This window comes from Stegostoma tigrinum, chromosome 9, assembly GCF_030684315.1.
Source record: "Stegostoma tigrinum isolate sSteTig4 chromosome 9, sSteTig4.hap1, whole genome shotgun sequence".
In the NCBI taxonomy this organism is placed as follows: Eukaryota; Metazoa; Chordata; class Chondrichthyes; order Orectolobiformes; family Stegostomatidae; genus Stegostoma; species Stegostoma tigrinum.
In genome coordinates, this window is record NC_081362.1 from 83,313,695 (window position 1) to 83,340,613 (window position 26,919).

General features: G+C 42.3%; 1 protein-coding gene across 3 annotated transcripts in view; it reads right to left on the reverse strand.

The window, feature by feature from the left end:
- LOC125454772 (fasciculation and elongation protein zeta-2-like) overlaps positions 1-17,905 on the reverse strand; it is a 126,304-nt gene extending 108,399 nt beyond the window's left edge. Inside the window, exon 1 of one of the 3 annotated variants that reach the window (XM_048535965.2) lies at positions 17,448-17,905. In XM_048535965.2, coding sequence (XP_048391922.1) covers positions 17,448-17,779 — 332 coding nt within the window. In that variant the 5' untranslated portion in view covers positions 17,780-17,905. The remainder of the gene's footprint in view (positions 1-17,447) is intronic. The other 2 variants (XM_048535964.2, XM_048535966.2) reach the window with 2 other exon arrangements.
- Between the last annotated feature and the right edge of the window lie 9,014 nt (positions 17,906-26,919).

A 26,919-nucleotide genomic window follows, 5' to 3' on the forward strand; every position in this document is an offset into this window, starting at 1 on the left:
CACCTTATACTGATTAGATTTGGATTTAGTATTTTAAAGTTAGTGATTTTATGTCTTTTGAAACCAAACCAAATTTTCACTTTATCTTCATATTTAAAGTCTGAGCCATGCCTCACTCACTGACAGATATGCTGCAATCTGAATTCAAAATATTCCACTTTCTAGTCTGTAACGATTGAAAATAAAAATTGACTTGGACTGCCTACAGTGTGGATACAGGCCCTTCAGCCCAACAAGTCCACACTGACTCTCATAGCATCCCACCGAGACCTATCCCCCTGTAACCCACCTAATCTACACATCCCTGAACACATATGGGCAATTTAGCATGGCCAATCCACCTAACCTGTGCATCTTTGGACAGTGGGAGGAAACCAGTGCACCAGGAAGAAACCCACGCAGACATGGGGAGAATGTGCAAAACTCCACACAGACAGTCGCCCGAGAGTGGGATCGAACCCAGGCCTCTGGTGCCATGAGGCAGCAGTGCTAACTACTGAGCCACTGTGTTGCCCTACAGAAAGGTTACAACACGGAAACAGACCACATCAGTACATCTTCTGACTAGCAAACAGTCCAAACTCAATCTCATTCACCCATTATATCGAAGTTGATTTTGAGTTTCAGGGTCGGTGATTGAGGCAAAAACCCGATTACACAGCCTCAATTTGCAGCATAAAGACATATCTCTTGCCCTCTGCTCTATATTGCTTGAAACTCTGCTGGACAGTTCTATAGTTGTTTTTATTATGCATATTGATAGATCCTAAATAGGTACACTTGCAGTTTCTTTTTAAATTGTGTAATATTTTGGACAAGAGGAGACCTTAGGTCCATGTAGTCTATATGATTCTTGAGCCTATTGCCTTGAATCCTAGTCTTAGGAATTCAGCCATCCACTTTTTTTTACAGCTGTTATAGATTTCTTTGTAACCTTTCTATTGAAAGAACTGCTGCTTAAAATATTCTTCCAACAGCAGAGAATGTGCCCCCATTTTCAAGATCTTTGTACTCATCAAAAGAGTGTGAGCAAAAGACATTGACCTAGCGAGATAACAAGAGTGAAGCAAAGCACATGCACAGCTCAGACTGGGAGAAGTCAAACACAGTATGTGTGCACATATGCATGAAGCAGATACGATCACTTGAACAGCTTTCTGCCATTTGCTGTTTAAACTCAAAGAATACTCACTTGAATAAGACACCACTGGGTAGCTAGCACTGTGTAACCATGATTCAACATAATCCATAGCAAGGGCAATTGAAGTACTGTAGAAATATTAAAGATTTGAGAAACAAGAGTAAAAAAGTTCTTCAGATTGTTACCTAATCTTAAGGCCGAAAGTACATGAATGTGACTGAGACAGCACATCGAATAATTAGACACAAGCCAGAGAATTCCTGGAGGCCTAGCATTCTAACCAGAACTCCACTGAAATGGGCCCGATAGTCAAACCACAGAAAAACAAAACTGGAAGTGATGCCATCCACCCCGGCAAACAGAAGCATATAAACAACAACTGGGACACAACACCACCGCTTCGCTGAAGGCACACTTACAACGGTACTGCAAATCAAACACGCTGGCTCGCCAAGCGAGTCTACAACCTCATCCAAAACCCAAGCTACAAATCTCCTCAAAAGACTTTGAATACACAGTATGAATATTAATATACACCACTTTTATCTTGACAGATTTATTTTCTGACCATAAAAGGCTTCAGATTCCTGAACAGTAGTTTTGGTCTTTTCATAGGAAATGGGACTCTAATCAGCATGGTCAAAGTAGAGACTGAATATTTTCAGTGAATAGCAGTGTCAAAACATGAAGCAGAAAGGACTTAATAGCAATTCTCTTAGAAGAAACAAAAACTGCATTTTCACAATGATAATAGGAACCGCCGATGCTGGAGAATCTGAGATAACAAGGTGTAGAGCTGAATGAACACACCAGGCCAAGCGGCATCTTAGGAGCAGGAAGGCTGACGTTTCGGGCCTAGACGAAGGGTCTGGGCCCGAAACGTCAGCTTTCCTGCCCCTAAGATGCCGCTTGGCCTGCTGTGTTCATCCAGCTCTACACCTGGTTATCTTGCATTTTCACAATGGTACCTTAAATCTGAGGAATAGAAGCAGCTTGTGATTGACAGTGCAGTAACAGGAAATTCTACTTGCTTTTAATGTCATAGAAAACAAAGGATCCAAATTCAATACTTCTGTGGAATAACTTAAGATAGTCAGAAATACTACTCAAGTATCTTCTCCAGCATCTGCAGTTCCCATTATCTCTAATACTACTCAAGTGGAGCTTTTCAGCAGTCCTGTTTTAAATAGTGCCATATCAGTTGTAACACAAGAAAAAACTGGAAGCAGTGAAAAAAGCTGGAACACTAGAAGCAGCCTCCAAGCAATTGGTGTGGTCACACAAGCACATGAACATGCACTTTCAGCAGTTGCTGTTGAAGTCTTAGAAGAGTAAAATGTTTTCCTTCTCTTGGTTACAGCCACAAGCTGGGGGTTCTCTGCCTGCTCCAGGAGATGCATGTGACACAGCCTGTTTTCTGAATTTACCAAATGTTTATTTATGAGATGTTATTATATTAGAACAGTTAATTGGTAATAGTTACTGTATCTCTTGCTAAGTTTTCTAGTAAAGTTATTCCACGTTCCTCTTTCTTTTGTTGTATTTTAACTATAATGTTTGAATAAATTGTGCTTTGCTCTAATGTCAAGTAGTTTGACCAATTGAGTTGCATCTAGAATGCAGCATCTCACATTTACCCTGAAACTAAAGAAAAGTCTTGGATCTTGGCTACCTTAATATATTTTGATGGGATCTGTTATAGTCCATGACACAGTGTAACCACCCCATCAAAAAAACAAAAAGTCTGCCAATCTGTTTAAAGGAGGACGACAAAGGAGAAAACTGCCAAGAATGAGGAATGCAAATACAAACAACGTTAAAATCACAGCAAGAATTTTGGCACATTGTTCCCCAAAGAAGTGACATAACTCTGTCAGTACAAAGTACAGCAATACAAGCATGAACAGCTACCAGATATATCCTTACCAGTTTGTCTTCATAGCAACTGCAACAAGGTTTGAAAAAATCTTCTGAAAAGATTTTTGTAAATAGCTTTGCGTGTATTTCAGTCTCTGTCTATCAGAGCGGAGTGCCCTGTTGTTTCCTAATTGGAATATACTGGTCCCAGGTGTCAAACAATACTTGAACTCCATTCAGGGCATTGAAACCCACTTGATGGGCATCCACACAATATTAAACTTTCGCTTCCTTCAGTGCCAGTATACCAGCTGCAATGTGCATTATCCTCAAGATAGAGGGCAGCAACTCACCAAAGTTTAATTGACAAAGCCTCCCAAACCTGCAATAAATCATACATCTACCTAAATCACAAAATGTAAAGCTGTTCTATCTTCATTACTAGATCAAAATACAAAAACTGACTACCCCCAATTTCACACCTGCAATAATGTAGGAGGGCAGACCACTGACAAGAATTAAGGATGGATAATAATTGCTGGTCTTGCTTGTGACACAAAGGCCCCAGAATAAAATATTTTCAAGTGGCTCCAGGGACAGTTATAAAGCAAACTTCAAGAAACAACAAACGGAACTAATTCCTTCTCATGGCTTTAGATAAGGAATAAAATTTGCTTGCAGCCAAGCTCAAAATCATTTGAAGGCCTAGCATGCTTCTCTAACCCTTAAAAACAAGACCATTGATACTGGTCTCAACTATAAAACCCAATACTGTGGACAGTTAGGGATCTACAGTTTAGAGATCCAGGTTTGTCTAGGCTTTATTTCTAGTGTGTGCCAAGTTCTTATTCAGACTAGAGTGTAGTTATTTTCACTGTTTCAGACATACGACATACCTCTGGAGCTGGTGGGACTTGATCCAAAAGGTTTCCTAGTCAGAGGTAGGGAGGGTACCAGTACACTGCAAGAGTTCTCTGACCAGTGTGTGATAAGAGTGCTTTAACTGCCACAGGCCTTTTCAGGTGCAGTATGCAGCAGTTAGAGTGCAGCAACTCACCAAAGTTTAATTGACAAAGCCTCCCAAACCGGCAATAAATCATACGTCTACCTAACTCAGAAATGTAAAGCTGTTCTATTTTCATTACTAGATCAAAATACAAAAACTAACTACCCACATACAGTATGCAGCCAGACAAAAATCAGTCATCAGGTAGAATAAACTCTCACTTTTTAACCTCAGAAAAAGATAGTGACAGTGGAAGTCACAAATCTCAAGACAGTGGAGGTCTGAAGCAGATACAAACCAAAAAAAAAGGTAAAAACCTTCAGCACAGAAACAGATGCAAAAGGACATAAAAAAGATCTAATGGCCAATAATTTTCTTGTAATATTTATCAGTAGACAAAAGCATTATTCTGGAAATCACTTCTGAGGACAAGTGATGGAATGATAGAACATTCTGAAGGAGGGTCACTGGGCTTGAAACATTAACTCCTGCTCTCCTCAGATGCTGCCAGATGTGCTGAGTTTTCCAGCAATTTCTATTTTTGTTTCTTTCCAATCAGATATTTAATTATTTTCCTAAAGTGACTCAAAGGTTAATTTAGAAAGACCCCTTTCCAGTTAAATTTCAGTGGGAGTCAAAGAAAGGTCTATCACACCATTGTTCTGTGAATTTCACTCACCACTGTTGTCAGCAGAGGAATCTAGTAAAATTACTCCTCAGATTTTAGGGAGTTCAATTATTTTGTGAAAGGGTCCACTTCAGAATTGAATATTGAACAAATGCTTGGTCAAACAGGCCAGTTCCATTTCATGAAAGCTCTGGGATTGTGACATGATACAGCAAACAGAAATATAATTAGGAACTCTCAATTCCCAGTGGAAATGTATCTCTGCAGCAATTATTTCATGCCCTAAAGGCAAGTTTGCATTCCAGTAACAATGACTACCAACGTTATTAGCGTCATTATGAATGAAACTACCATCATTGTCACCAGTCATCATACCTTGCTCTTAAAGAATAACTGAACTGTCATAACGGTCATGAATAGAAACTCTTTGCTGAACTGTTTCTCCTTTCAAATTATATTAGATTCTGCCAACAGAAGATGCACAAGTGCTCTCACTGTCAACGGTATAAGTATGAAAGAATTTGGTAACTCCTAGGTGAGTCTGACCAAATACCATTGGTTCGCCACCAAGAGGAGTGCTCCTGCTTCTCATTTCTTTTGTTTATAGGTATTATGGCTCTAACTCAGGTAGTTAGCTTCAACTGAGCACTGCTTCTTCTGCACTTGTAACACTGCATAAACCGGTTTGTAATATCAATCTTTCCTCTCTTCAAAACAGTTTTTTTTTGAAGGGGTACACTGTTAGTGAGAAAAGGAAAATGCACCAGAGCAAGGGCAGGGCACAAACTACTCAGAGGGAGAAGGGCAGACAAAGCAGAGGGAGCAGGGGGCAGGGGGCAGAAAGGAGAACCGGACAGAGTGGGGGACACAGAAGGAGTAAATCATTCTGTAAGGTTATGATTACAGAATAAGCATCATCTCTAATTAGCAACAGAAAAATCAGAAATAGAATAAAACAGATCAGTGTTGAAAAGGCTCTCAAAAATGGATAGAACTTGGTTAACACCCACTGACCAAAACAAAAAGAGGATACCAGATAATTGTATATGAAAAATAAAATTTAATTGCCCACAAGAGAGTTTCCTTTAATATTAGTGACCTTGACAGAAATCTCAAATCAGTGAGAGTTATCAGTGTAAACTCAAGTCTCCAATCTCCTTTAAGAAAAGGATATGCAAACATTTACCCTGTTTGTATCTAAATTCTTCAACATAAAGCAGTAGAATATTTCACTCAATTATTAAAAAGTAAAGTGGAAGAGTCAGTTTGCAGTTGTGTAATCACTTAAGAATTTTATTAAAAAGAATAATTTTGTATTCTTTAAATTTAGTTTACAGCCATTCCTCTAGGTAAATGTCTCTAAAAAAGAAGCATTATGCTACAAATCTCTTGCCCTTTCAGTCACACTGTAGTTTTTCCTTAGGCAAAATATAACCAGCCTTAAGACCTCAGCTCTTTCTTATAATACACCCATCACCAAGTTACCTAATGATGAACTAAAGGATTAACTAACCATAATCATTCTGCAACAATACCAAAAAAGGGGACAAGACAGAAATGGTATTGGATGGAAAAATAACATAACCATATATCAACTGCTGTGGTTCCCACCTCTCTAAACGCTTTAAGCACATGGACATCACATGTTCCCTCTCCAAGGACACATCAATACCAGTCACATTATATTGTCTTCACAGCTGCAGGTCAGAACTTGCTCTTTAACTGAAGGCAGAATACATAATTCAAGTTGGTAGCTGTTTTATACACAAATTGTTAGGTTGCTGTAACCTCTCTAAAGCAATCTTCAAGACAACAACGTAGCTCAAATAAGAGCAAAAGCTGCCTTAGTTCAGAAGTCCAAACACTGATTTAAGCCAAAATCTGCTGCACGTGTATAGTATGAAAGATTAATTACAAGACCAGCTATATAAAGAAGTGCTTTCTGTATGGCATGTTTATCTGACCCAAACAGAAATATCCATTTAGGTACAGATCATTAGAGAAGGAAATCTACTTGAAAAAAATCATTCACTTTTAGTGCAGAACATAAATAGTGTGAAAATTATTACACAAGGGCATACATTCTAAGACCAGGCTCAGGTACAAATGAACGAGATATTTAAACCTATTCCTATAGAGTACAAAAAAAAGGAGCGTTCTGATTTTAATTAACTTCGGTTAAGACCATGGGGAGTTTACACTCTGAACAGAAACATTCATTTGTCGTTAAATAAATTTCGCTCAAGGGAATTGAACAAATTCTTTAATTGCACAAATGCAAAGCACAATCACTGTGAAGAATTAAGTGGCACCTGATCAGAGAATCGATTTTTTAAAAAAAACTACAGAGAGTACACGACAAAAAGATATTCAACCTGAGACCTTAACTGTCTTCTTGCCACAGATCCTGCTTGACCTATGACTATTTCCAGCAATTTCTGTTTTTATGTCAGCTGGAAGATTGTTTCTTTTACAATGAACAATAGAAAATGGATAAAGAGAGAAACACAATGGAGAAGGAGACAGAGACAGAATAGAAAAGGAGGGGAAAAAAGGTGCAGAAAATACAAAAATGAAAAGTATATGGATGGAAAGGGATCAACAGCAAATTCTGGTCATCCTAGAGCACTTCGCAACCGACGAATTGCAGCCACTATTATCACATTACGGTCAACAAGGCCACTAGCTAGTACTTACCTAGTCCAAAAAAATCATCCTTTACAGTGCCCTTAGCACAACAAAGCATCAGAAAGCACTTCATAACAGCAAAGGTTAAACAAAATTCAATGAGCCATGAGAGAGGGGGCGAGGGGGGACAAGCATCATTTTACAAAAAAAAACAAACGTATAAAAGAGAGAAAAAGGTAACTAGTACAACCATGTTGAGAAAGGTTAAGCATTTTAAAATCAGCAAGGGAATCAAGAGATATGTGGAAAAGGTAAAGTGGAGTTGACGATTTTCAGGTCAGCCATGACCTCACTGAATGGCAGGGCAGATTCTATGGTCTTACAAGGCTTATATTTTTAAGAAACTACATTGTCAATTGTAGAGAATGCGTTAAATAGTTACACTTATATAGTCTGCAACCCTAGAAGGGTTTTAGAATATAATAAGTTAACACCCCATTTCCCTAGCAGCTTTACTGGTTGCATGGTTTTAGAACAAGGCAAACTGTTGCTCACAAATGCACATCAAACACCAATAAATAAATAGAAATGTAAAGTCTGAAACAAATAAAATCAGATTCTATACATTTTATGACTTCCACACATACATGCCAAAAAATAGACTTTTTTTAATGCAAATTGTACTGTCACATCAATTCTGCAAACACCAGAGGTTTCCCCATTTTTCTGCCTGGCCTCCAAAATGGAAGTCCCCACAGATTCAACCATTAATGCCATCACGCCACAGCTGGAATTCAATGCTGATTAATGAGATGTGATACATAACACTAATTAGGTTCTTACAGCAAGAATCATACTGCTTGCCAATTATGAAAAAGACAACATTAAATGACTTCATGCAATGACCTATCATGAAATTATTTCCTTCATTTTGGTTAAAAGTGAAAAGGTTTAAGCAGGAACAGGGCAAAATAAAAATCTTTTTAATTCAGTAAATTACTGAACTGTTACAATTTTAACACTAAGTCAAAGGAAAAATATTCTGTGGACAAAAAAGGTAATAATTTCCACCTCAGATTTCTGAAATAGATATTTGTACCATTCAACTGACCACAGACTTGTGCTGGAAATGGACAGACAGAATACAGTACATCAAATCCCTTCAAATTTGGGAGCTGAAGAATGTAAGAGAACAAAAGACCATTTCAGTCCATCTGGTCAGCCTGTGACAGCACGCAATATCATCAGAGCTTCTAGACAACGATTCCCTGTACAAAGACATGCAGATTGTAAAGAAATAGTACCATTCTTGCCTGAGCGATTCTGTAATCTTGTTCACCTCATTCTTAAAGGCAAAACTAAAACCAAAGCATAATAGGAGTAATAGAAAATATGAAAAGTCAACTGATTACATTCTTGCATTGCATCTGTATCATTTGTTGGTCTGACACCTACTATAGTATTACTATACAGAACAGTGGACCCAAGTGTTTCTAGAGGAAAAGGACTCTGGAAAACCGAAGTGCTTCAAGATGTAAACTGATCATCCTCCAGTAGGAGAGCTTTAGTCAAAAGCACAAAAACATTACAATGCAATTATGGGTACACTAGAAGGTGCACAAAAAAGAATCTCAATAATTCACACAACATATCTGTTAGGATCAGGCCACTGGGCCCCTTGAGCCTGTTTGCTATTGATAATATCTGAACTGATTGTCGCCTGTACTTTCTGCTCGCCCCCGACATCCTTAGATTCTTGATCAACAAGTGATTTTATCTACTTGTGCTTTAAAATATTTTTAATGATCCTGCTTCCGCTGCTCTCCATGGAAGAGAATTCCACAAGCTAGTCAAACCTCAGAAAATCTTTCCTTATCCCATCTAGGAGGCCCCTTAACCTTAACTTTTGTCCTTTAAGTGTTAAGGGTTTAAATTCCCCAGGTACAGACTCTATCACAAGGAGAATCATTGCAGCATTTACCCTGTTGTCAGAATTTTATGTTTCAATAAAAGATCACCTCACATTCTTCCAAACTCCCACTTGTCCAAACTTTCATAATAATCTCCTTAACCCAGGAATCATGCGAATAGGTCTTCTCTAAACTGCTTCTACTGCAATTGTCATTTCTTAAAAAAACCAAAACCATATAGTATACTTTAGAAGTGGCCTCGCTAACGCCCTGCATGACTGAAGCAAAACATCCTGTTTTTACATTTGATTCACTTGCAATAATCAATATTCCTCTTGCCCTCCTAATCGCCTGCCGTGTTTGCAGACTAACAAATTGGCAGCCCTAGAGCCTATGCATATAGCAAAAGCAGTATTTGAAGATTATACACTTATCCAAAAGGATTAGCTGATAGAAATTAGTGTTAACGGTCACTGTGGGAACATAGAGCAAATTTTACTTCACAATTGAATGTATTAATGGGTGTACAGAGTGGATAAATATTGATCATCTCTAACATTCATGAGATTCAAAAATAAATTGCAGCCAAAAATCAGAATAGGTCCTTTCATTATCATGTACCACACTATTAAAATAGGCAGATTTGAAAAGAATCAACTGATTGCATTGCCTCATAAACATTAAGGAATGTATGACAAAAAAAATCACATTACTTTTTTTTAAATATTAAACCACAGTGCATAAAAGGCTGTGGAATGCTCACTTTAGGCTGTTCCAAAAATCAAATCCACTGCAAACAGACATGGTACCTTCACAAGTGATCAGAAACTAATATTAAATGTCTCCAAACATGGTTATCAGAAATGTTACTGAACAGATGTTCACTTTAATTAATTTATAATGAAAGCAGATATGAATGGAATTCTCTTTTCCGTAGTAATGAGCAAGTGCCTCCAGGACTAATCTAAGCAACTCTACAAGAAAAGGAAAAAGGTGGCTTTAGTCCTCAATGTCAACTTGAAAAGAAAGAGCAGAGTCCAAAAGATAAAGACAAAGACATTTAACCATAATTCAACATTAGAACATTTTAAAAAATCTTGTTTCTAAAACAAGAATTTCATCTGCCTCTTTTGTCCACCACACATTCCCCTTTGTTCAGAATTCTCTCTCAATAAACTATTAATGAGAAACTGTATTACAATTGCTGTGAAGTCTGTCACAAATCTGCAATTATTATAAAGTCAACTTACCAGAAATATTCTAAGTCTGCTTTTATAATATACATGCAAATAAATGAATGTGTTACAATCAAAAGGAGAAAGAAAGTGAATTCCAAGATTTTGCTAAATAACCATCACAAATCATTCTGACCTTCATTGCAAGAGGTTTCAAGTGCAGGAGCAGGGATGTGTTGTTGCAGTGACAGAGGGCCTTGGTGAAGCTACACTCAGAATATCGTGTGCTGTTTTGGTCTCCTTTTCTGAGGATGGATGTCCTTGCTCGAGGGGGTACAGCGAAGGTTTACCAGGCTGATACCAGGAATGGAGGGACTGACATGAAAGAGATTGTTTTCGCCAGAGTTCAGACGAATTGGTGGTAGTGGCAGTGGCATCTCAGACTTGTAAAATTCGAACAGGACTCGACAGAGTAGTTGCAGGGAAGATATTTCTAATGGTGGGCATGTCATGTCCAGAACTAGGGGTCACAGTCTGAGAATTTGGTGTAGACCATTTCAGATGGAGATGAGGTGACACTTCTTCACCCAAAGAGCGTGGTGAGCCTATGGAAGTCATTACCACAGGAAGTAGTTGATGCCAAAACACTGAATGTACTCAAGAGGCAGATCGATATAGGACTAAGACCGAATAGAATTGAAGGTTACAGGGAGAAAGCAGGATTAGGCTATTGAGTTGTGTGATCAGCCATGATCATGAGGAATGACGGAGCAGGTTCGAACAGCCAAATGGTCTCCTACTGCTCCTATCTTTTATGTTATGGCTTAAAGCCTTTATGTACCAGATAGCCTACCAAACATGCAAATAAAAGCAATGCACACAAAACGTAATGAGTCATATAGTCAGATGTACACTACCGGAACAGACACTTCGGTCCAACTGGTCCATGCCGACCAGATATCCTAAATTAATCTAGTCCCACTGGCCAGCATTCAAGCCCATACCCTTCTAATTGTACCAGCCTCCACCACTTCCTCTGGCAGTTCATCCCATACACTCATCACCCGCTGCATGAAAAAAATTTCTCCCTTAGGAGTCATTGTTGTTGCTAAACCTAAACCAAAACAACAACATACACAGCCTAGCAGTGATTTACACACTCCCCCAAAACAGATTAATTTATTCCTTTCTTCACACGAACACAAATTAGCCACACTGTTCAACTGGAGAGGTATAAAACAATAGTATTATTATTAAGCAGCTTTCCTCACTAAATACACAGGAGTTATGGTTCTTAAAATAACTCCAAAAGGCCAGTATTCCGTCAACGTCACCCTTTATTTACACGGGCATTGTACATCAGGCTAGCTTAGGACTAGCTCTTAGATGAGCAGGGCCCCTGACACACTGACTGATATCTGTCAGCCAGGACTCCCTGATTGGACCAGGTTAACTGAAGTCCAGCTGGCTAACCTTGTTCCAATCAATACACTTATGTTGACAAATGCAGTAGCCAACATGAATACAGTTAGATCCTACAAACAGTAATTGAAAAACAAATGAATACTTGCCAAGTTACAAAGTTTCTCTGAACAATGCTGTGCATAAACTTTTATGAACACTTTATATAGTGGAAAAGAAAGAAGAAAAGACAATCACCCAATGAAACCTTTTTAAAAATTCTAGTGGTTTTCCACTGTGTTGCAATGAGGAGAGAAGCACGCCACAAGTTTTTCAGGAATCAACGCTGCTTTAAATGAGCAGCAAGTATCATTCATGGCCCAGATCTTCTCCAGAGTCTCACCGTCTATTCACTGAAGTCAATATCTGCTGTCACTAGGCACCCATTTCTAATGCGCACGTGCAAGCCTCCAGAGCTGCACGCACTTACAGTTCCGATACTGTACATGCAGAGGTTCAGCACATGCATTGTTTGTTTATCTCATTGAAGTGATACTGAGAAGGCTGGAAGCCACTACTCTACACTTGTGTACTTCCTCAGTCCTGGAATGTATGCTTAGATAGTTATGTAAGTCCTGTAGAGACACTCAGGGACCAGGAGTCTATTACAATACTGAGTAGATAGAGATATTGAAAATAACACAGACCTACTATAGACTAAAGAAATATGCTACACCACGCAGAAAGATCTCTTATATTAAAAGATAATATACTCAAGGTATCCTGGATCTACTTTAGATTTGTAATCTGTTGTTCAGATCACTACCCTTTGCATTCTTGACCCTCTCAAAGAGATTGTTGTCTTATTGCAACTCAATTATTCATTTTAAGTGGTATAAAATTGATTTTCACAATTCTTCAATTAAAACAATAGAAATAACTGTAGGTTATATGTCCACCAGATTGGGTAAGTCAGATCCTAAATCATGCACTTCTCACTTGCAAACTTAATTCAGAAAACAACCATGAGGAAGTCAGATTACAAATGGTAAGAATAACATAGTAATATCCAATATTAATTGATAGGTTAGCATAGCATTTTTGAAGATTCAACACTGTTGCAAGGAAGAGCAGGCTATCAAAAGCTGGGATTCACCATAAAATAATGTTAAATAAGTAAACATAACATCAGGTGCAGCCCCAAAGTTCATTATGTTCCTACAAACAAGACTGACCACAACTTATAGAAGAATTGAAAGTGACTCAAAAATGAGTAGATTCAGCTATCAAAGATAATGGGAACTGCAGATGCTGGAGAATCCGAGATAACAAAGTGTGGCGCTGGATGAACACAGCGGGCCAAGCAGCATCTTAGGAGCACAAAAGCTGACGTTTCAGGCCTAGACCCCCTTTTCTGATGAAGGGTCTAGGCCCAAAACGTCAGCTTTTGTGCTCCTAAAAATGCTGCTTGGCCTGCTAGATTCAGCTATCAAAATTGATGCCACTTAGATCCTGGATTTACAAGATATGACAATAAAGCTGAATAATTCACATGCTTTCTACAACTGATGATAAATAATCTAACTTTGTACAGGTTAAGTCATCGATTAATCTATAGTGTAGGCAACCATAATTCCAAATGTTAACAAAAGTCATATCTCTTAAGATAACCAGGTTGTTCCCAAGTTAAGTAATCTCAAAAGATTTTGCAATGCACATAACTGCACATGTGGCAATACAACCCAAAAATGTGTAAGTTTGTTATCAAGGAAGGGAAGTTGTAGACAAAGTGTACAGCAGCTACATCACAGACATTGGAAAACTTATGGAATTTCGCAAAACCATCTTGGTGTTTTGAATAAATCATTACGCAGCCCTGGCTCCTAACCTTAACCTCAGAAACAACATACTCTCCTGAAAGATTGAGTGTTTGTTTTTAGTCAAAATATTGCTCAATATATTAATGATTCTTTCAATGAAGCTCCTGCAGGATCATCCTTATGTCAGAGAATAATCAATTTTTAAATAAGACTTGAAAAAGCAAAATCTAAGAATCCATTCTTCTTCGTCGCATGCCACACGCAAATTGCAGCTTAAAAAAATCCAGGCAGCTGCCGGCTTGAAGAACTTATCTGGCAAGCTAGCACAAATCTAAACAAGAGGTGCAAAAGCTGTTGGGTACATTTAGCAATAGCATTAGTTGGCTCTCCATGATATCATGTTGTATTAGTCCCTGCTTGATCCTCATGCTATCCTTTACCTTATGGTCTAGTGTTTTCTTGCACAGAAAATCTAGTAACAGAAACTATTAAATGGCACCTAAATGCCAAAAGGAACTTACTAAATTTAGTACAGTAAAATTCAGTAGTCACCTCTTTCTGCCTCACACAGTGAATGAAGGAGAGTGTACATTTAAGACAGTTAACGGGATTTGAAGCGGTGAAAATTAAAGCCTCAAATAATATGCATGTGCAATACAAGATGTTCAACAACATTTCACTGAGATAGGAGAGCATTGACTCAGTAAAAGCTTGTCTCACTACGCTCAGCTTAAGTGTTCTGAAGTGACCAATTGGGAGCAGACATTTTAATTATATTCTTAAATTATTTTTGGGCTAATTTATAACATGCTGAATATTTTGAGAAATGATCAATGCTAAGTGCCATACTTGTGCTCATTGAACCCGCAGGGTAGACATGAAAGCCCAGGAGCATGAAAGCGTGAAAGACTAAAACATAATTATAAACACGTGAAAATCAAGATCTATCAAAATATTGTGTCAGGAAATTTGGAAATATAACATTAGACATTTTGAAAATGAAGAGTAGTCAACCACTACCTTTAAAAATAATTAAAGATAAAACCTGAACAAATTGGAACTGAAAGTACACAAGAAACAATAGCCACACTGAAAGGAGAAACTGAAGATGGAGAGGAATAAGAGAAGGAACTGATGCAAAAAAGATCAATGATTAAAAAACAAAATTCGTGTTGAACCACAGAACATAGAACACGGCAGCTTAGGAATAGGTCCTTTGGTCTAGGTGTTGTGCAGAAGATGACGCCAAGTTAAACTAATCCTCTCTGCCCTCCCATAGTCCATATCCCTCCATTCCTTGCTTATTCATATGTTTACCTAAAGCCCCTTAAACACCCCTCTTGTATCTGCCTCCACCAACACAATCCTGGCAGCATGTTCCAAGCACCTAGCACTCTAAAAAAAAAGTTTTCCTTTGAACTTTTTCCCCCTCTTACCCAAAATGAATGCCCTCTAGTATTAGAGAATTCAACTCTGCGAAAAAGATTCTGGCTGTCAACCCTATGCCTCTCATTATTTTGTAAACTTCTATCAGGCTTCCCCTCAGCCTCTACCGCTCCAGAGAAAACAAAAAACCTGAAAGAACTGCAGATGCTGTAAATCAGGATCAAAAACAGAAGTTGCTGGAAAAGCTTAGCAGGTCTAGCAGCATAGATGTTTTTGTTCCAGAGAAAACAACCCTTGTTTATCCAGCCTCTCCTTATAGATCAGCTTGTAATTCAGGTAGGCCCGAAACATCAGCCTTCCTGCTCCTATGATGCTGCTTGGCCTGCTGTGTTTCATCCAGCTCTACACCTTGTTATCCCAGTATTCTAGTAAACATCCTCTGCATCCGCCACATCCTTCCTGTACTGTGGCAAGCAGAATTGAATGTAATGCTCTAACCAAATTTTTATAAAGCTGCAACATCACTTCCTGATTCTTGTACTCAATGCCCTGACCAATAAAGGCAAGCATGCCATATGCCTTCTTTACTGCCCAATCTACGTGTGGCCATTTTCAGGAAGTTATGCACAAGTACTGCAAGATCCCTCCCTACATCAGTGTTGGTACAGGTCCTACCATTAACTGTATACTTTCCCTTAACATTTGAGGTCCACTAGTGCAATACCTCACACTTGCCTGGATTAAAATCCATCCGCCATCTTTCCAACCACATCTGCAAAGGAACTACAGCTTACTGTATCCTCCGACAACCTTCTACACTATCCCCACAACTCCACTGATCTTTAGGCAGCATGATGGCTCAGTGGTTAGCACTGCTGCCTTAGGGACCCGGGTTCGATTCCAGGCTCTGGCAACTGACTGTGGAATTTGCGCATTCTCCCTGTGTCTGTGTGGGTTTCCTCTGGGTGCTCTGGTTACCTCCCACAGTCCAAAGATGTGCAGGCTGGTTGGACTGGCCATGCTAAATTGCACGTAGCGTTCAGGGATGTGTAGTTTAGGTAGGTTATGGGGGTTGGGTCTGGGTGGGATGGTGTAAGGTTCGTTGTGGACTTGTTGGGCCAAAGCACCCGTTCCCAAGCTGTAGGGATTCTATGAAATTTGACTTTTAAATTATACAGACAATGGCATCTAAAAATGAGCATTAGTCAATATTAATTCTTTTCAATGATAAATATTTAGAATTAAAAAGAGATATTTTACAAGCTAGAGCACCACTTTCTGTAGATGCTCAAGTAAAAATTAAAAATTGTGAAACATTAATAACTATTAAAATTTGGGGTTCACTAAATCAGAGAATGACCACATAATTGATTAATAAATCTTATTGTGGCAAATTTTCAAGAAATGGTTCAAACAATGAATACTATTACCAATTTTACATGTGGTTTAACAATTCCCTTACAGTGTACCAACAACGGTTAACTCCATTTAAAATATAGAATACATTGGCACATTAAGTTGAGAGTACTAATCACTTACAGCAGAGATGCAATTCAAAAATCACCATTTTCAGAAATAACCTACACAATAGCAACAGCGATACATTTGATAGCTACTTGTCAAATAATTACAACTCAACTGCAATGCGCATTCTCAGTTTATACGAAATACTTTGATATTCTAAGCGACAAATTACATGGGCTTGTACCCTTTCAGATTACTCCACGTACTCATCACTACCCATTTTAGAAAGACTATACTTGGCTTTTCAAAATCGTCACCTCCATCGTTTAAGCAATACATCTAAATCCAACTCTATAATTAGACTTTTCCCAAACTAAACTAGGAGCACGGAATTTTAACTAAACTGGCAAAACGACGATATGCTGTTAGCCAGAGGCACACATTGGCTGCAATACGATGCACGCAGTTTACCCAAAGATCAAAGCACAACAGACTCTCCCTTTACATATTGCTGCAAATAAAGCGGTTAACTGTACCCGCATGTCGTGCCAACTCTTTTAAATATTCCTAGTGCTGTCAATGAGTTTATTGTATATACAGTGGATTATTGAAATGTTTATAGTATAAAAACTTTGCAGCGACAGTGAAAAAGGTTCACAAAAAAATCGCAATAAAACGTAATCATTTGGGGGTGAGTGCTAGAAAATGAGAAATAAAAAAGGCTGCTAATCAGCTGACATCCAAACAAAAATAAAGAGGAACATTACGAAACAAAAAAAGGGGAGGGGGAGTGAGAGAGATCGATCTGCAGAAACAGGCTTCCCAGCAAACGTGAGGTTATGAGCTGTCAAACTATGGCGCATTGGGAGGTGACACAGCAGCAGCCAGATTTCGAATGCTTAGAGGACAAAGTTGCCATCACTTGTCTTCATTCGGAAGCTGAAAAGAGCCTTCCGGGGCCAACTTGGGCCCGAACAAGATCCAGTCACCCCTCACCCACCCAACGTCCTCCTGTGCTAGAGGCTACTCACTCGTCGTCCCTCATGATGCTTTCCTCGGTGATAGGCTTGACTGGGGCTATGTTCTCCGTGTTGGTGTTATAGTTCCGGAAACACACCGTCAGCTTCTCGTCGAAGTCGTTGACCAGGTCCTCCATCGATTTGAAGCTCACGATCTCCCCCGAGAAGTTGTCCAGCTCGGAGAAATCCTCCAGGCTGTGATCCAGCGCCCCACAGCCACCGCCGGTGCTGGTACCGGGGACGCCGTTGGAGTTCACCTGGTCCAACTGATAGCTAGCCGGCGGCGCCTTGAATTCGTAGAAATCCTGCCAGTCCTCATCAAACTGCGCTAAGGGAGCCGCCATGATCCGCGGCTCTTGGAGGAAGACCCCGCCGCTTCCCTCCGCTCGCGCTGACAACACAGCAGCCTGCGCACTAACCGGCACGGGCACGGCGAAGGGAGGAGAGTCTGTGCGCGCGCCCTGTTGTATTGTGACCTCACACGCTCAATTTTTTTTTAAATGGCTCGGGGACTCTATTCACGCTGGACCCGCCTTCCGAATGCCACGGAAGACTCTGGTCCCGCCCGTACACACAAGCACGCCCACCTCGAGCAAACCACAGCCCCGCCCAACGGGGATGACCCCGCCCCTGACCAAGGCTCCACCCATCCCTACACGTGACAAGCTGACCATAGCCCCACCCCAAAACGGCCTTCCACCGCCCCTAACCTGAGCCACGCCTATGCATCACCACCTGTCTAATGCCCCGCCCATCTGACCAAGACCCGCCCACCGCGTGCAGCCAGGTGTGGAGCTGGATGAGCCCAGTCGGCCAAGTAGCCTCACAGGAGTCGGAAGGTTGACGTTTCGGGCCGACACCCTTCTTCAGAAAGCCTGTCCCCTGCACCATTAACAGCTGCACCAGACATTTCATCCCACTCAGTCGTTCCCTTTGTCTCATTCCAGGAAAAAATATCCCACAAAGGAATGGCGAGAATAAAAACAGTTGGTGGGGTGCCCAACATCTATCTTCACAACCTCTTTGAAGAAAGGGTCTTTTCCTTAACCAGAGAGATCCTTGGCTGCTCAAGTGTTGTTTAGACCTTTGTACCTAGGCTGGAAATTAAGATTGATTTTCAAATATAGTGCTGCCCCTTGCATTATCACCACTGTGAATGTGTTCTTAACAAGGCCAAGACCATGCTGGTGAGATATCACATTTGAGTGACTGGGCATGCAGGATCGATTGTTTGTTGGAATTGGCATCGGTGACAGCAATTGAAGGAGGTTCATGAATATTGACAGTAATGGTGGTAACCCGTGAGCACACCTGCCCCCGTAGTGAGACGTGAGTGTAGGAGCAGAGTTAGAGTCAGTATGAGGTATGTGGCAGAAATAATGTCTCTTATCGTCACAGAGTAGAGAAAATCATCAACTTTCTTCCTGTACTACTGGACATTCCTCCAGACAGTGGACACCAAATGACCCAGGTGACAACTTCAGACCAGGCTGGCAGGGTCTCATACGATAGAATTAGAATTTGGTTTGTTGTCACATGTACTCCAGTTACAAAAGAACAGCAGTACAGTGAAAAACAAACAATGTAATCAACACACAGCACCATCTTAGGTACAAATGTTCTCTCTGGCAGTCCTGAGGGAAAAGGATGATCCACCTCTGCACTACCTGGTCCTCCAAGATTTCCACAATCCTATCAATGAAATGGGGTACCTTTTGGACATCTCTGGGACAATACTTCTCAGACAAGAGCTGTGAAGGGTGCTGGGAATCGCCAAAGGTCCTGGTGATAGGTTCCTCTGCCACAGCTAAGAACACAATGGCACAAGCAGGGCGCCAAGAGTCATGGTTAACACATAATGAGGTGAGATGATTCTCAGGTCTTCCACTAATTGAATTGTTTCTTTCTATATGCTCTGTCCAGACATCTCATGATTTTGAGGACTCCATCAAATCTCACTGAGCCTTCCATTCTCTAGAGAGAACAGCTTTGTTCTCCAGTCCTCATAACCACATTGACTCATCTTTGCAACTACTCTTGTGAATCCTCTTGAAAGTGTCCACATCCTTCCTGAAGTGTGATGCCCAGAATTGAACACAGTATTCTATTTAAAAAGGGCAGCCTTTGAACGAGTGTCTGAACAACAGTCATGCAGGATTCTATGGTGAGAGAAACAGAATTAATGTTTCAAGCCCAATATGATTCTTCAGAAATGTCAGCAGCAGGGACAGCAAGAGTTCGGGTGGCATGGTGACTCAGTGGTCAGCGCTACTGCCTCACAGTGTCGGGGACTTAGATTCAATTCTATCCTTGGGTGACTGTCTATGTGGAGTTTGCACATTCTCCCCATGCCTGTGTGGGTTTCCTCTGGGTGCTCCATTTTCCTCCCACAGTCTAAAGATGTGCAGGCTAGGTAGATTAGCCATGGGGAATGCAGGGTGATAGGGTAGGGGGTGGGTCTGGGTCTGGGTGGGATGGTCTTTGGAAGATCAGCTTGGGCTCGATAGGCCAAAATGCCAACTTCGAAACTGTAGGGATTCACCAACAGAAATTTTTAAAAATCCCGAGTATGTATCCACGAGAGGAATTGATAGACAATAATGAAAACATTAAGATAATAAAATATGAGGATGGATGAACACAGCAGGCCAAGCAGCATCTCAGGAGCACAAAAGCTGACGTTTCGGGCCTAGACCCTTCATCAGAGAGGGGGATGGGGTGAGGGTTCTGGAATAAATAGGGAGAGAGGGGGAGGCGGACCGAAGAAGGAGAGAAAAGAAGATAGGTGGAGAGAGTATAGGTGGGGAGGTAGGGAGGGGATAGGTCAGTCCAGGGAAGACGGACAGGTCAAGGAGGTGGGATGAGGTTAGTAGGTAGATGGGGGAGCGGCTTGAGGTGGGAGGAAGGGATGGGTGAGAGGAAGAACAGGTTAGGGAGGCAGAGACAGGTTGGACTGGCTTTGGGATGCAGTGGGTGGAGGGGAAGAGCTGGGCTGGTTGTGTGGTGCAGTGGGGGGAGGGGACGAACTGGGCTGGTTTAGGGATGCGGTGGGGGAATGGGAGATTTTGAAACTGGTGAAGTCCACATTGACACCATTAGGCTGCAGGGTTCCCAGGCGGAATATGAGTTGCTGTTCCTGCAACCTTCGGGTGGCATCATTGCGGCACTGCAGGATGCCCATGATGGACATGTCATCTAAAGAATGGGAGGGGGAGTGGAAATGGTTTGCGACTGGGAGGTGCAGTTATTTGTTGCGAACTGAGCGGAGGTGTTCTGCAAAGCAGTCCCCAAGCCTCCGCTTGGTTTCCCCAATGTAGAGGAAGCCACACCGGGTACAGTGGATGCAGTATACCACATTGGCAGATGTGCAGGTGAACCTCTGCTTAATGTGGAATGTCATCTTGGGGCCTGGGATAGGGGTGAGGGAGGAGGTGTGGGGGCAAGTGTAGCATTTCCTGTGGTTGCAGGGGAAGGTGCCGGGTGTGGTGGGGTTGGAGGGCAGTGTGGGGCGAACAAGGGAGTCATGGAGAGAGTGGTCTCTCCGGAAAGCAGACAGGGTTGGGGATGGAAAAATGTCTTGGGTGGTGGGGTCGGATTGTAGATGGTGGAAGTGTCGGAGGATGATGCGTTGTATCCGGAGGTTGGTGGGGTGGTGTGTGAGAACGAGGGGGATCCTCTTTGGGCGGTTGTGGCGGGGGCGGGTGTGGGGGATGTGTTGCGGGAAATACGGGAGACGCGGTCAAGGGCGTTCTCGATCACTGCGGGGGGAAAGTTGCGGTCCTTGAGAACCCGCCGACAAGGGTGGCGCAGTGGTAGTTTGGCGCACTGACCTCTACATCGCCGAGGCCAGACGCCAACTCTCCTACACCACCTCCTACCGCTCCCTCGATCATGACCCCACACCCAGCACCAAACCATCATCTCCAACACCATTCATGACCTCATCACCTCAGGGCACCTCCCACCCACAGCCTCCAACCTCATTGTTCCCCAACCCCGCACGGCCCGTTTCTAACTCCTTCCCAAAATCCACAACCCTGCCTGCCCTGGTCGACCCATCGTCTCAGCCTGCTCCTGCCCCACCGAACTCATCTCCACCGATCTGGACTCCATTTTCTCCCCTTTGGTCCAGGAACTCCCTACCTACGTCCGTGACACCACCCACGCCCTCCACCTCCTGCAGGACTTCCAATTCCCTGGCCCCCAACACCTCATCTTCACCATGGACGTCCAGTCCCTATACACCTGCATTCCGCATGCAGATGGCCTCAAGCCCCGCCGCTTCTTCCTGTCCCGCAGGCCCAACGAGTCCCCCTCCACCGACACCCTCATCCGCCTAGCCGAACTCGTCCTCACCCTCAACAACTTCTCTTTTGACTCCTCCCACTTCCTACAGACTAAGGGGGTGGCCATGGGCACCCGCATGGGCCCCAGCTATGCTTGCCTCTTTGTAGGTTACGTGGAACATTTCCTCTTCTGCACCTACACAGGCCCTAAACCCTACCTCTTCCTCCGGTACATTGATGACTGTATCGGCGCCGCCTCTTGCTCCCCAGAGGAGCTCAAACAGTTCATCCACTTCACCAACACCTTCTACCCCAACCTTCAGTTCACCCGGGCCATCTCCAGCACATCCCTCACCTTCCTGGACCTCTCAGTCTCCATCTCAGGCAACCAGCTTGTAACTGATGTCCATTTCAAGCCCACCGACTTCCACAGCTACCTAGAATACACCTCCTCCCACCCACCCTCCTGCAAAAATTCCATCCCCTATTCCCAATTCCTCCGCCTCCGCCGCATCTGCTCTCAGAACAAGACATTCCACTCCCGCACATCCCAGATGTCCAAGTTCTTCAAGGACCGCAACTTTCCCCCCACAGTGATCGAGAACGCCCTTGACCGAGTCTCCCGTATTTCCCGCAACACATCCCTCACACCCCACCCCCGCCACAACCGCCCAAAGAGGATCCCCCTCGTTCTCACACACCACCCCACCAACCTCCGGATACAACGCATCATCCTCCGACACTTCCACCATCTACAATCCGACCCCACCACCCAAGACATTTTTCCATCCCCAACCCTGTCTGCTTTCCGGAGAGACCACTCTCTCCATGACTCCCTTGTTCGCCCCACACTGCCCTCCAACCCCACCACACCCGGCACCTTCCCCTGCAACCACAGGAAATGCTACACTTGCCCCCACACCTCCTCCCTCACCCCTATCCCAGGCCCCAAGATGACATTCCACATTAAGCAGAGGTTCACCTACACATCTGCCAATGTGGTATACTGCATCCACTGTACCCGGTGTGGCTTCCTCTACATTGGGGAAACCAAGCGGAGGCTTGGGGACTGCTTTGCAGAACACCTCCGCTCAGTTCGCAACAAATAACTGCACCTCCCAGTCGCAAACCATTTCCACTCCCCCTCCCATTCTTTAGATGACATGTCCATCATGGGCATCCTGCAGTGCCGCAATGATGCCACCCGATGGTTGCAGGAACAGCAACTCATATTCCGCCTGGGAACCCTGCAGCCTAATGGTGTCAATGTGGACTTCACCAGTTTCAAAATCTCCCCTTCCCCCACCGCATCCCTAAACCAGCCCAGTTCGTCCCCTCCCCCCACTGCACCACACAACCAGCCCAGCTCTTCCCCTCCACCCACTGCATCCCAAAACCAGTCCAACCTGTCTCTGCCTCCCTAACCTGTTCTTCCTCTCACCCATCCCTTCCTCCCACCCCAAGCCGCTCCCCCATCTACCTACTAACCTCATCCCACCTCCTTGACCTGTCCGTCTTCCCTGGACTGACCTATCCCCTCCCTACCTCCCCACCTATACTCTCTCCACCTATCTTCTTTTCTCTCCATCTTCGGTCCGCCTCCCCCTCTCTCCCTATTTATTCCAGAACCCTCACCCCATCCCCCTCTCTGATGAAGGGTCTAGGCCCGAAACGTCAGCTTTTGTGCTCCTGAGATGCTGCTTGGCCTGCTGTGTTCATCCAGCCTCACATTTTATTATCTTGGATTCTCCAGCATCTGCAGTTCCCATTATCAATGAAAACATTAATGTAATTTATCACCTTCACAGTCTTAGCCTTGTAGACACTTACCATTCCCTACAGATCATAACTCCTCCTCGGGAAATGGAATCTTTATTAATCTCATTTGTCTTCTGTAATTTTACCCCAAAATATGAATTAAGCCAGTATTGTATGTTGCTTTATGTTTTATTAAATTAAATTTGGAATGATAGAGATATAAGTTGCTATACAATATTAACAGGAATTCAGATGAATTTAATACAATTCTGAATGATCTGGATTCTGTTTGATACAATAATAATTTACAAAATGTATGTACTTTTGCAGACAGAATAAACAGAAATCTTTTGAGAAGCCCAAACTGACACTTCATTTCCCACCAATTTACATGATCATTTTGCAAGTAAACCTTCTTCTCTAAAACTCTGGCAACAGTTTCACGACGCTATGACTATGAATGCTTAAGCACGTACAGCATGGCTGACTGCACCCAAATTGAAGCACAGGCCATAATCTTACCAGCACATGTTGATTGTAAAGTTGGGACCAAATTCAGGTCTCAACTCATTGGCAACAATGGGACCACAGGAGCGATTTTATCAGCAGTGTTCAATTAGGAAGCCATTGCCATGACTGCCACGCAACTAAGATTTTTATCCAGCGTCTCTGAGCTGATGGCTTAAACTCAACGACAACTCCATTAAAAGGTGACAGCTTATGTAATCATCCCTGTCAGGAACACCCTACTTTGACCACTGAGCCTCCAGGAGGGTAGCAACATCCTCTCCTATATACCCCAGAAGCAGCACAGCGACTGCCCATTTGAAGCTGGCACACTCACCATGCTAGAGGGGCCATTGTAAAGTCCCAGTGCCCTTGTAAAAAGATAAGCCTTTCATATCATTGTGCCCTGGAGGGAAGAGTATATTGGACCCTCCTCCTCAGATTTTCTGCCATCATATTAATAAACTTGCCACCTCCAATGGTAAAATTCCAGCTATGATAATACCAGCTTTTTTGCACTAGTCCAGGTCACACACCAGTGTATTTAAATCTCACAAAATGTACATGAGGTGAGACATCTGTAATAGAATTCTCCACATGAAGTCTACAAGTGATTTGACATTTACCTGATCCTGTGCTCTAACTTTATTCAAAGGTAACAAATATTATCAGTGGAGCTGGAGCATTGTGATTAATAGCAGTTTCCCTGAAGCACAGGTCAGTAACATGTATATCAGCTTCTCCTGATGCCAAGACCCGGAGAGGATTAGAATTGTCAAACAAAATGTAATCATTACCCACAATGACAAGAAGAAACAATTAACAGTTTTAACAGTAAACCAAGGCACTTCTTTGAGGAAAGAGGAAAAATAGATCCCAAACCAAAGAATGATGTATTCATGGGGTTAACTTTGGCCAAAAGGATCAAACTTAGAACCATAGACAGAATCAGCTCCTTAGGCACACAATCATCTGCTCTGTCCTCCTATTCCTACCCTCACTACCTCTTGGCACTGGGAATAATTCAGAGATTACTACCCTCGAGAGTCTCCTTTTCAAATTCCTACCTAACTTCCTGTATTCTGTCCTCTTCCTGTGTCATTGATTCCAATGTGTACAATGACCTCCTGCCTCTCCCGTTTGAGAATATTCTGCACCCTTTCCGAGATATCCTTAATCCTAGCACCAGGGAGACAGTACACCATTCTGATGTCTCGCTGTCGGCCACAAAAACATTGTCTGTGCCTCTAACTATTCAGTCCCCTGTCACAATCGATCACTTGGAACCTGCTGTACCTCTTGTTTCATTACAGCCAGTCTCGGTACCAGAAACCTGGCTGTCAGTGCTATATTCCCCTGAGAGTCTATCACCCCCTACATTTTCCAAAACAGCATACTTGTTTGAAATTGGGATAGCCACAGGAGACTCCTGCACTACCTGCCTCTCTCCTTTACCTTTCCTGCAGGTCACTTATGTGCCTGACTGTACCTTTGGTTTATCTCCCTCCCTGTAACCACCATCTATCACACCCCCTAGCTCCTGTAAATTCCTCATTGTCTCTAACTGCTGCTCCAATCTATGCATGTGATCCAATAGTATTCACAACCAAACATACTTCCTGCAGACATAAACATCTGTACCGTACAAATTCCCCACATATGTCAAGCAAAGCTACATCATGCTACTAAAGGCCATCTTTGCACCTTAACATCCACAGACCGAGAAAACAGCACAGTCTTACTGCTGTAAAAATACTGCTCCAAGCTAACTTATGTATGTTTTTATCATTTTAAAGTTTAATCAAGAGACAGATCTCAATAAAAACATACAATCAAAAAAGAACCCACTCTATTTACTAATGTAGATTTAAAAAGAAAAAGAAAGGTTACATTTTAAAACTTGCCACTTAACAGGTCCCCTGCTGTGAGTTCCCCCATACAGGTTCTTTTCCAAGGTCAGCTGTGAATTTCGCTCTCTATTGATTTTTCTTAGAAAGAGCTCGACTGTACAGAGATACTTGAAGCTAACCAGCAAAGGCAACAGCTGTGCAGATCACAGCTGGGTCATACAGCAGTGTAGGTCTCTTTCTCCATTTCAATTACTTCCTATGTGGTCACTACCTTTATCTCCCTTCCTCCTTTTTAAAATTGCTGTTGCTTTGATCCTTTTTTCCCGAAGCTCCAAAACAATATAACAACTAATAAAACAGTAATTACTTCTCCTAGAATTCAAGGAAATCAGCTCCAACACTGAAAGTACCTCACAAAAAGAGCAGCTCTTAAAACCATAAGTGTTTCCAGTCCCCTGTAGGGGGATGGGCTTAGATTAGTTCACAGGTTGGCACAACATCGAGGGCTGAAGGGCCTGTTCTGTGCTGTATTGTTCCATGTTCTATGTTCTATGTTCCCATCCTCCATCTTGGATTACCCAGAATCCTCAAACTGATGTGCTTTTAAGAAATAGAACAACTAGGGTTCCAGACAGAAGAGATTAAAAAAGGACTGTTCTCATTAGTGGAAAGGTCAACAACTAGAACTCACAGTTTTAAAGTAATTTGTAAAAGAATCAAAGGTGACAGGAGGAAAAGTCTTTTTACGTAGCAAGTGGTCACAATTTGGAATACATTGTCTGGAAAGTGGTGGAAGCAGATTCAATCATGTCTTTCAGAATGCAGTCGCGCAAATGTCTGAAAGGAAATAATTTACAGAGCCATAGAAAAAGTGAGGAGTGGGACTAGATACACTGCCCTTGCAATGCACAGGCATGGGTTTGATAGGCCAAATTGCCTCCTTCTGTGGTCTAACCTTTCTATGATTCTAGACAGAACTGGAATTTAGGGTCAAAATTCCAAAATATAGTGGCTATAATGGCTACAAATGCAGCCACAAATAATGTACCTGATCTGAGCTGGTTGAGGAAAATTCACAGGAAA